Below are 12,456 nucleotides of genomic sequence, written 5' to 3' on the forward strand. Positions count from 1 at the left end.
GGAATATTACAACATCCTTTCCTGTGTGGGATTAATTGAGAAATCCTGGGCCAGTGTCTCTCCGAGGGCACTGAAATCTGCCTGGAAGAAAACCTGAACTAAACTTATACAGGAGAGACTTTAAAGGCAATTGACCAACTTGGGAATGAATTGAGTTTGTGAGTCAAGGGTCCACTGTATTTTCTTCTGCTAGCCAATCCCTTCCCTTTTTCCTCCCTCCATGCCTCCCTCCCTCCCTCTCTCCCTTCTGTCCTCCCTCCTTCCTCCTTCCTTCGTTCCTTCTTTCCTTCCAGGGTTTCTACTTTATTTGACAACATCAGCAACTCATAGCTTGCCCAACCAGGAATCAAAGCACCTCTTCATATTCATTTCTTGCCCTGAACACTTTGACCTAGGCAATCACTGGGTCAGTGTGATCCATTTTTCATCTTCCTGACCCTAAACACTTTTTTTTTATTATTTCCTATTTTGACTTATACCATTATAAAATAGCTTCTTAACTTGTCCCTACCTTCTATTCTTAGCCTGCTCTAAGCATCTTTTAATATAATCTTCATAATTTTATTCTCTTTATCCATCTATGGAGTCACCTATGCATAACCAATTTCAAATTCTCTTTACATTTATTTAAAAAATCTAGACTCCTTTTTTATGGTTAAAATTTTTCTTCAGTGCTATTTCTTGTATTCAAATATCTTTTTATTCTTTTGTTTCAACAAACACTTATATGCCAATCTGCTATAGCCTAGGCACTGCCTAGAGAACAATAAAGAAAACAAATATGGTCCCTGCTGTACTGAAGTTTATACCCTATGATCTGTATGATGAATATTAGACAATTATACATTATAGAAAGGAAATAAATAGATGTTTGTTATAGACATAAAAAATTATTCAGAAAGATCTCTCTGAGGAGATAAAATTTAAGTTTTCCTGAAGATTGCAATGAGCTAACTGTTTAAAGAAACTTCCTACCCAAAAATATTCTTGTTATAGAATAAATAACCTGAAAATAGGTTGAGATGAACATAGTTTGAGGGTACCAGGAGTTGGTAGGGGATGGTATAACTGATGTCCAGTAAAGAAAGAAGGAATTTGTCATAAGCCTAAAGAGGCAGGTGGAAGTCAGAGCACTTGAGGTCACACACGTTATCATGAAGACTGCAATTTTTTCCAAATGCAAGAGGAACCCATTCAGGAATTTGAATTAGCACAAATTAGATAATTTAACTTACACAACTTCTTTGTAGTAGGAGGAGGGAGAATGTGAAATATAGGGAACCGTTTTATGCTTTCAGCTTGTGTCACTTTCACTTACATGATACTCTTGCCTCAGTGGTAACTCCTAATTTTTTGAGAAAGCAAGTCATTTGGAAGAAAATAGCACATGTATCCTTCTTCTTTAACTTTTCTTTGCATCTTTCTTCCTCATCAAATCATGTACTTATTGAGCATTTCTCTGACAAAACAATTTAAAGTTCAATACTACTATTCTTTTGAGTGCAATATAATTGATCTTTATCACAGTTTTAATTCAGATTTTTCTCTGTCTGTGAATGTGTGTGTTCTTTAAAAATTATCTCTTCCCCCAACATCCTTAAGCCCTATAAGATTCGATGTGATGATTCTCTTTGATTTCTGTTCTAAACAAATAGTGAAAACTCAATAAATATCTTTTCAGTTCATGAATAAATATTTTCTGGCATCCTTAGTAAATTTCCAAATGAATAGACAAAATTTTTAGACAAAACCTAGTATCTTATGATTTCATAGATTTTTTTGGACATTGGTAAACTGTCTAAATTGAGCAAGTAGTAAATAAATTAGTAAAAATGCTAAAAAGTGGTTTTTGTTTTTTTGTTTGTTTTTTGGTACTGGGGATGAAACTCAGGACCTTGCTCTTGCAAGGCAGGTGGCAGCACCACTGAACTAAATCCCAGGGCAAAAAATGATAAAAACTTAAAACTTCTTCTAAGCAAAATTTCACAAAAGTGTCCATTTCTATGACCTTAGTTCTAGAAATACACTCTTCAAAATCGAAGAGACGCTTCTACTCTTACTTTGTGCCTGGTTCCAAAGATTCAAATTTCTGAATGATTTAGTCAGATCAATGTATAGAATTATACCTATATATAAACCCCATGGCAGTGGTGGCAATCTATGGCATGAATATTATTTGCTTTTCTTTTAAGACAAAAGCTGTTAATGTATGCGTTATTTTTCTAAACTAAAATCTCAGTATTCAGGTGTAATTGCAGTATTAGCACTTTGCAATAAAAAATGGTTTGGGGTACTCATCCCTAAAAAGTTCATCATACTACCATATGACATCTTTTTTGAGGAAAAAAAAAAAGCCTGATTTTACAAGAATAACATTTTTAGAGTTTTCCTGGGTCTAACTAGTGAGGATGGAAGGACAGTTATGGTACCTTCTATGTTATGCCTATTTTTAAGTAATGATTTGTTTTCTTAAAAGTAAATCCAATCTGAGAAGTTGAAGATACTGTCCCAAGCTTGGGAAAAAGAGGAAAGCTATACATATAATTTAGAGCATTTTTTCTGTAGAGATAGAAATAGCAGGCATAATCATGTTTAGCAGCTACAAATCTCAATCTAGCAATTGAAGTTTTCATTACAAATATAACCCTCTCTATTTTTCTTATGTTGTTTAATTTGAAATAAAGCCCTCATATTTCAGGAATTGTCAAGAAACTTTAACCTTCGAATGGTGAAAAGCATTGGTTCAAATGGTTGCACTTGTGCTATGCCTCTTCTCAGTCTGCAGGAATAATTTTCATCTTCTGCTTGCTGCTTCTGTTTGCTGGATCCTTGTATCCAAGAAGCACAATAAATCCTCTAACTGCCTTCATCAGTTAGATCAGAAGTCACCAACTCAAATGCCGAGAAGAACCAAGAGGCTAAAAGAAATAATAAGAAATAATTAAGTGCTTCTGTTGTATACAACTGGTGTGATGGTGGTCAATAGAGATTATCATCCCCTTGTAAGGGGACTGTGGATTCAATCCATTGTCATGAATGGAAATCCCAGAGGAAAAAAAATATGAAGCATTCATTCATATCTCAGCTCATTAGCCCATCTGCAGAGGAAAATAAAAAAACTGCCTCTAGAGTTTTGAAGAATGGTACCAATTATAATACAGAAGAAGGTGAATTGCTAAGGTAGAAATAAGGAAAATCAGAACTAATATTAGATTTAAATCATTACAGAAAACCACAGCTCATAAGAGTTGCAAAAAAGCGGGTGGAAAGAAGCATGTTATCAAAAACTGCAAAACAGCAGGGAAAAGAGAAAATTTAGGAAAAAAGCCTTTCCATTAAATAAAAAGAATTGCATTGAATTCTTTTTGAAGAAAGATTTTAATTCTCTATGGGATACCTACGGAAATTCAAGAGGCCTACATATAAGTGAATAACTAAAAGGAAAGACAACATAAAATGATGCCTTGGGGAAATTTAGGAAAAAGGAAAAATATAATCAGTGCAAAGGGATAAAATAAAAGGAAAAGCTTTCTGTCCCACTCTTTAGGGAATTAGAGAAAGCTTTCTTAAAGTTTTTTGTGATAGAATCTGCTATTTAAAATAAGGCAATCAAAAGAGGACAAGTACTGTATGATCAGTCCCATATGAGGTATTTAAGTCAAATTCACAAAAATGAAAAGTACAATAACTACTGCAAAGAGCTTGGAGGAGGATGGAGAATGAAGAATTATTAGTGTAATGGGTACAAAGTTCCAAGTATCTCTTTGGAAGATAAAAATGATCTAGAGAAATAAGTTAGCAATCCTTTGTTCAACACTGCAGATACAATAAATGCTGTGTTACTCAAGAAAAGAAAAATGATTAATATTATGTAAACAGGAAAATGATACATATAATGTATATATTTAAATCTATATGCTTTATGATAAAAGAAAATCATCTTACCATGACAAATTTTGTATTTTATTACAACTTTAGATACAGCAAAATGAGCAAAATTCAGTTTTTGTAAGAAATTATTCTGAAATATTATTTTTACAACATTCCTCTTAGATTTACGTAAAAATATTCAGTTACATAAATGAATGGAAACTAATTAAAAGTTAAAAAGTGATGAGGTTAAAAATAAAGATGAATTTACTTCTTTTTCTTTTTTCTTTTTGGATATTTTATACAGTAAATTTGGATAATATATAAATTTGGATATATTTGATGAAATACAGACATTAATTTTTCTTAAGTCATAGAAATCTTGTAAATTCACGGAATCCCAATTCTTGTCATAAGAAATTAAATAATACTCTTGAAATATTTCCACTAAGTTTCTGGATTATGGCAACCAAATTTATGGCATAAAGACTTAAATAACATATTTAATATATGTACAATGAAATTCTATAGTCCCAATTACACAGTTAATTTAACTGAAATGATTTTAAATATATTGTTTCATTGGATTGGCTGGTAATTTTAATTTGCAGCATAAGTAGCAAGGTTAGTAAAAGAACTTCTTCTCCACTTCTGATCTCTAAGAATGCATAATATTTTTTGAGAATAAGTGCAGTTTTGACAAATCCTTCAAGAGAAATTTAAAATTTAAAAAGCAATCTATTTCCCAAAATGACTTTGACCTCAAATTCTAAAACTGATGGGGTGACTTTGCTTGCTGAATACATATAATATAGAACATTTGAGAAGAATTCAAATATTCCAAATACTCAAGTGATTTTTTCCCTTTTTTTTCTTTTCTTTTTAAATCTTAAAATCAAAGTAACTAATTTTACCACAGGGAGGAATTAAAGCAGATATGGTGGTGATACTGCTGATTTTTTTTGGCCTTACAAGTTAAAGATAATTAAACACAATGGCTTTACTTTTCCTTCATGTGTCATTTATGTATTAATTTCATATATATATTAAAATTATTTTTAGTTACTAATGAAAAATCAAATACATTGAACCTTATCTGGATTTTAAATGTCACAGGTACAGTGAACAAGATAAGCATGAATCTACATAAAAAGTTGATACATAAAAATGTTCTTGTAATAGTGAGAGGACATCATTTTAAATAAAAATAAAAATAAGTTATGAAAGATAATGAATGATTATATTGTATTCTCAGACAATAAAAGGATGCCATCAGTAATGAGCCTGGAACTGTCCAAAACAGATAAAAATAACTGTAGTGTTGCAGAACACATCTACAGATATATTGGTAACTCTTTTGGGACTTCATTGAATGTACTTGTTTGTTCAAGAAATGTATATAAATATGATTTTCATTCATGAAACAAAGCCCTGAACCCAAATTCTACAAAGTTAATTTATTCAAATCGGATGACTGGGAATTCTAACAGTATTGAAGTAGGGTCATTGTCACAAGGCATTCTTGGGATTGCTAGTTGTTGACATTTGTTTCCCAGGACCTGGCACTAATTTGTATGCAACCGTTTGTAGCTGTGATAGGGGTTGATGGGCAGAAAAAAATATATGTGTACGTCTTTCAGGCAACAGTATGAAAGCCCATAAAGAATAATTCACAAACCCAAATACAAGCATGGAGAGAGAAAGGGAGGAAAGTTATTTTTTACTTCCCTTGAGCAAACGTGTAATTTCCATGATTTCTTTTTAATGAGTGCGGTCTGCGGCCAGTAGGCACTGATTTATGAAAAGCTGTAAAAGATCAGGTGGAACTCTGTAGGACATCGTTTACAGCTGCACAGATTGAAACCTATCTAATTTGTCTAGTAAAAGTGTGAGCTCACGGTGCACATCACCCGGCCTATAAATTTCCTTCTCAGACCCAGCGTCTGGGGCTGGGTCTGAAAAAAGGCCGATGCCTGCAGCTGCTCTGAAAGCCCGGATTCCCTTGGTGCACATGAAGAGACATCACAGGCTCTTCACAGTGAGAGACAAATTCCTATCCATTGATAAACTCTCCAGATGTCCTCTCGGAGGAGGAAAGGAACCAATTTTTATTTGAAATCCCCAGAGAAATCCTGGAAGTGGAAAAATGATACTTTGCAGAGCTGGTTATTCTGAGGTCACTGGCATTAAAATTAGGTCATTTTTTTGTCTTGGTTGTACTTTGATCCAAAGTCATAAAGAGAAAAACTCAGTTGGGGTCACTCTAATTCCTAATCCGCACGTCCTGTTCTATTTCAATTTGTTTATACTAATTTTCCCCCAAGCTTTTGTTGAGTCTGGCCGAAATGTTCAGTTGAAGAACACAAACCATTTTGAATTGAGAAGAAAACACTCTGCATTTTGCTATTAGGCACACTTCATAAATATTCTGAATAAATGTCCTGGGGTTTGATTCTTCCTACCCACAAGCCCATAAATGAGAAAGTATTACTATTCATGGGACTAAGAGTCCACAGTACGGTTCTGTGCTACCGCTACCGTAGAGATAGAAATCGTGAGGGGTGTGTGGCAGGGATGGGTGCCAGCAGGTTAATGTGTTACCATCCCATTTCTAGACCTCACTTCATTTTGCTTAACACATTCGCTCAGAACTGACTTCAGGCTATATTATTTCAATGGTATCTCTGATGAGGGCAGTATCATCTATCTGATGTTTAGTAGTAGAAGAGGCTGTTTCATTCAAGTTAGCTTTATTAAAGCAACCCAAGAATATCACATAAGACTTGAAACCTGGATTGGATATCTATATATGGTAATTCCTTAAAGTTTTAGAAAAATAACAAAAAAGAAACTATTGATTATGAAAAGAAAATGCTTAATGTTTTATAGATGAATAATTTAAAGAATCCTAGTAACCTACTTGTATAAACATTTCCAAAGGAAATAATTACTGAAGTGCTTTATAATTTTCTAGATATCACTGAAAACATTAACTAAAATAATGCCTATTTTTTGTTTTTTTATTACTTAGAGCTAGTTAAAACTAAGCCATAGGATATTAATATAAATCATTGATTCCATAATTAAAATGTTAACTTATAACTTATACCAATGTAAAGAACTGAAGTTATCAATTTTAATTCAAGAGAAAGTTGTTGAAAAAAATTTCAACTTTCAATGGGCTTCCACTTACAAATGATCCTGACAGTTAGGAACCTGGGCATTGATTGATCTGTGTTTTCAACACAATGTGGAAATAGGGGCAGAACTTGGATACAGTTTTGCCCCTTTCTTTTTCCTTCCTCCCTTCCTTCCTTCCTTTCTTCCTTCTTTTTTTAAATACCAGAGATCAAATTCAGGACTTTGAGCTTGCCAGGCAGGCATAGCATCACCATAGTTTTTTCATTTTTTAAAAGCTCAGAAGTAAGCAAATAATTGTAATGCAGTTCCACATATATCTAGTTGATCTGAAAGCTCCTCTCCTTTGAGAACAGCAGGCATATGTAGAACATGATCTGTAATTGTCCTAGTTTAAGAATCTCAATGTCACAGGTAGAATTTCTCTTATGTATGACGAAGTAAATTGGAGAAATAGCACCAGTAGGAGTAGGAAACTCCCATTTTCTTTTTCATTCAGTTTATTGGTACTTTTTAGATATACATTCATCATTGGGATCTTGAACCTTTGCACAATGCATCTTATTTCTTATTTTTTCCCATACCCCTGCCGTCCCTTCACCCCCTCCACCCCTCCATATTTACAAAGACTTTGTTTCCATTTTTTCCTTTTCTCATATTTTTCTTTTCCCTTCTTTCCTTTCCCCTGCCCTTCCCAATTCCCCTACTCTTTTAGCCCCTTTCTTCCTTTTTCACATTGTCAGTTATACAATTTGAACCTTTTTACATTTTAGGTTTTCACACCAGAGAAACTTATTTGGTATTTACAAGTGTGTCCTTCCTATTTATAAAACCTTCAATTTAAAAGTCCTTTTTTAAGTATAGATGGGATTGGCACATTTAAGGATTTTCCTGCACAAAATGGATGTTTTTTTTTCTTTCATTTACACAAAAACCAGCACATATCCTCAATGAGAATCAATGATTGCTACTTACAGACAAACACTGTACAAGTTTATTTCATTTAAATGGTTCATTTTGTTATTATTCCATGCAACTGGTAAATATGTTATTGGAGTTAGCTAACTAGAGAGGAAATGTATTTCTACACTTGATCTTAGACAAAAGGCAGAGAAGTGATAGTAAATTCATTTCTAAAATAAAGGTAAATGCACATCATATATATCCTTCATTTGTCTTTGTGTCTTCTGACATCAAATAATCAAATTTCAATGTCCCCAATGATGAATTTAATATTAAAAATGATAGATATAATATGGAAAATCATTTTAGAAATATAAAAAATAATATTCTAGTTTTAAAGCTGATAAAATTAGATATTTTGTGACAATAACAAAACTATTAAGAAACCAGTATGTGTGAAATATGGGATACAAAGAAGGGCAAGGGAATGGAGAAAAGATAAGAACCAAGATTGATTATGCAAAGGTACAGACTTCCAACAGTGAATGTCATGATAGTGCATACATTAAATGTGCCAATAAAATTAATTTTTCAAAAGTCATTAACTATTCTGAGGAGGCCATTATAATATTCACCTTATAGGGTTATTTCTATTATATATGTATATATATATATATATATATATATATATTAGTACAACACTGAATTTACAGGCACTCAAGTGTTAATGCAGTCATTGTATTCCCAGCATTTTATATTAACTGATATTTGTTATGCTATTCTTTTTTTGAAGTTTTAAAAATGTTAACTATTTCACCAAATGGTTAATACCAGAATAATGAATAGCAACATGTTGTATTCATTATATGATAATACTGCTCTAAGTATTATGTACTTACAGTGGTGTGGAATATGTATAAGCCATCTACCCATTTTACAGATAAGAAAACATAAAATAAGTAACCCATAAAAGTTACACAGATATTCACTATACACCCAGGGTTCTATACTGGTCTTATGGTTCCAGTATCTGTACATTGAACTACTTTACTTGGTAGCATGGAAAAATCAAAAAGGTCACATCACAGAATCATAAATAGCTTAAGAGTAAAGAGAAGAACTAGAATATGAACAACATCAACATTTCACCTAGATAACACAGCAGTAAAACATGTGAGCTGTGATATAAAACAACGTGTCTAAAACTCATTTCTGTTTCTTTTATCTGAGGAAATTCAGATTGTAACTTACTTCATTTAGTTTCAGGTTTTGTATCTATTTTAAGTGGATAACATTACTGCCTAATTAAAGATTAAGTTTCTTCATATCTGTATAATATGCTTAGCCTAGTTCCTGGCACATAAATGCTCATGAATCTTTAACTTAATTTGAAAACAAGGGGAATTCATAAGTCATTTGGGTTAAAATTACTTTCCTTAAAAAAAGAAAAAAATAGAGGATAATAAATGATTCATGTAATGACTAGGTCCAATCTTATGAGTCAAAGGACAATTAAAAAGGTCACTGAAAGTCGAAAAATACAACACCCTCGAGGCAGCTCACTAACAGGCTCCTTCTTTTCGTTCTTCAGGAATAGAAACTTAGTCTCCTCTATTTCTTTTATGTCATTTTGCTCCTTTGATGCAACAGACTCTGCAGGTGTTCATTGATTTGTGAACAGTCTTGCAATTAAATAAAGTAATCCTATAAAGTCCTCTTCTTAATGATTATAATAAAGTGCAATATAAATCAAAATTACAATCTGTATTTATTTTTTTAATTGAATTTATTGGTACATTTTAGGGATACAGTACAGTTACATTCATTGTTGGGATCTTGTACCTCTACATGACAAGTCTTGATTCTCATTTTTTCCCCTTACCCCTGCCCTCCCTTCACCCCTCCTCCCCTCCCCATCTACAAACACTTTATTTTCATCTTTTCATTCTCTCACATTTTTTTTCTTTTCCCTTGTTACCCTTCCCCTACCCATCCCATCTATATTTATATGTCTGAATATATATAATATATATATTATATATATGGCATAGCATATCCATTTGGTCTTGCTAAACATGTATGAATTTCATTCTTACCTATTGTTATTATGTTGCTTTTGCAATTTTTACTTTTAATGACATTTACAATATTATTTAAATATGTGCTGACTTTATGTTCTGCTGTAAGTGTAGATGACTTCATTCAAACTATTCTTTAGACAGTCATATCTACAATGTCTACAGATAAGCATTCAGAGGGCGGGATGTGTACTAAAACTGAATCTGTCACCAAGGCAGATAGCAGATTATTTAGTTGTCATTCTGCTATAATTGCATTTTAAACTCCCACCATCTTTACTAATGATGGAACAACACAAAGTATAATATGTATGTTTATGTTTACAGCTTTCACTGGCAAACTTTAATGATTTTAAAAGCAGTCAGGAGTAGGGAAGGGAAAACACTTACACAAGAGGATTATACAGTTTTCTTCCAAACTGCCGGCATGAATAGACGATGTCTTCATGGCAGATCAATTTCTCAAATGAACAGGAACACCCGGCGAAGCCTGGAAGTTCCTGCTGATGTTGGTGTCACGTTTTGACATACAGCAACTCTGCTGACTCCGGATCTCTATGTCTCTCTTTCTCTTTCGTGTTTTCTTTTTTTTTGCAGGCCATCAAACCTTCTTCTGGACCAAAGCAATGTCGATATCACTACCTTCCGCACAACAGGTGACTGGCTTAATGGTGTCCGGACAGCACACTGCAAGGAAATCTTCACGGGAGTGGAGTATAGTTCTTGTGACACCATAGCCAAGATTTCCACAGAGTAAGAAAAAAAATGTATTATGAAGAATGCATGATTATGAACTTTCTACTAATCATATCTGTCCTGGATTGGTGTGTTATAAATATTCATTGTACTCCTGAAATACATGTATATCTTGTATTATTGATCTGGGATCAGAATTATTTTGTGACCACATTTTTATGTCGATGTGTGTTGGAGTATCTTCCTGTTATGTAGTAGGTCCCCACAACAGGTAACTTCACTGATACCATGATATTTAGTCAGACCATTACACACCAACAAAATCAAGCTGCTTATTTGCAAACATTAGCATATACGGCTTGATGGGAATTGCATGATCTTTTATGTCTTATTTTGTTACTTTTGTAAAAAGGATAACTTCTGTGCATATTGAATATTGGGATATGAATATATATAGATAGAGAATATACATAGAGAAGCATGAAAAATCTAGAAGTAATTTTTACAACTACTAACTAAATATCATACATAATCATCTACTCTCAAGTATCTGCTCTGAAGAATATTATGCTAAATAGACTAAAGGCAATTTCTTTCTGTTTTCCTTAAAAGACTGAAAGTTGCAAAATACAGAATATGCATCAGAATATTAGTATTAAATTTTGGGTTTATTTAGGGTACATATCAGCATTGATCTTATGCTAAAAACCAGCAAGAATCAAATATGCTTTTTTTTTTTTTTTTTTTTTTTTTTTTTTTTTTTGGTACTGGGGATCGAACTCAGGTCCTTGTACTTACTAGGCAGGCAGGAGAACCACTGAGCTAAATCCCTGGCTAAGAATCAAAGATGATGTAGTGCATTTATTAGGGAATATTTGCTCACAGCAATCTTTTGATAGGAGAAATTCCTGGACATAAGAAAATGAGTTTTATAACAAATATCATGAATCCAGTGATAAAAATGAGTTTTAATTCACAAGATATGATAAATGGAAACAGGCAAATTGGGGAACTAGATCTTACATTCTTCATCTACCTATGAATAAGGCCAAGTTTTGCTTCACCTCCTAATGACTGCCTGCATATTCTTTTGTTTGCTACACAGTGACTTCTCCTGTTTTCCTATCTGCCTAGCTAAAAACAGCTTCCACAACCTTCAGTTTTACTGCCATTCAAGTAAGGGGGGCCACTTCTCTTACTTCTAAGTCCCATGAGAGAAATTACGACTGCGTTCCGCTTGTAGATCAAAATGGCTTGTCCTACTTGTAGAGCTTGTTGAAGTGGCTCAGCTCCATCTGTAGATTGGCACCTGCACAGCCATATGTCAGCCACAATTTACCATTTTTCCTCAAGGGATGTATGGTGAGATAGCATTGACTTGGATCTCTGGGCAGTTTTCCTGAGGGAAAGGTTTAAACTGTTTCAAAGAAAGATTTGTGTGGGGCAGATTCACCAAAAGTGGTCTGAAATATAACAGCTTGCATGGTGTATTGAAAACCATGCCCATCTTTGGGTCAAAATCTTCTACCTTTCATCTTTATTTCATTAATTAAGCTCTTTAGTCTCCTCAAGTTTCTTTAAATTATCTTCTCTGCAACTAATATTTAAATATTTATATATTATTGATATACGAAGACATTTATTGTTACCTGCCAATTGTTTAAGCAAAGTCATTATAGAGAACAAAGGGTTAGGTATCAAAAAGGAAAGCTAGTATAGGTACAAGTTGCCCAACATATAAATAAGTTTGTAAATTATGGTGCAACATTCC

General features: G+C 33.2%; 1 protein-coding gene across 2 annotated transcripts in view; it reads left to right on the plus strand.

The window, feature by feature from the left end:
* The window catches only part of Epha3 (EPH receptor A3), a 353,550-nt gene that overhangs the window by 333,622 nt on the left and 7,472 nt on the right, over positions 1–12,456 (plus strand). For both annotated transcript variants that reach the window (XM_010602894.2, XM_010602895.2), the window contains exon 16: positions 10,587–10,742. In XM_010602894.2, the coding sequence (XP_010601196.1) occupies positions 10,587–10,742 (156 nt within the window). The remainder of the gene's footprint in view (positions 1–10,586; positions 10,743–12,456) is intronic.

This window comes from Fukomys damarensis, unplaced genomic scaffold, assembly GCF_012274545.1.
Source record: "Fukomys damarensis isolate Sample0158 unplaced genomic scaffold, DMR_v1.0_HiC HiC_scaffold_24, whole genome shotgun sequence".
In the NCBI taxonomy this organism is placed as follows: Eukaryota; Metazoa; Chordata; class Mammalia; order Rodentia; family Bathyergidae; genus Fukomys; species Fukomys damarensis.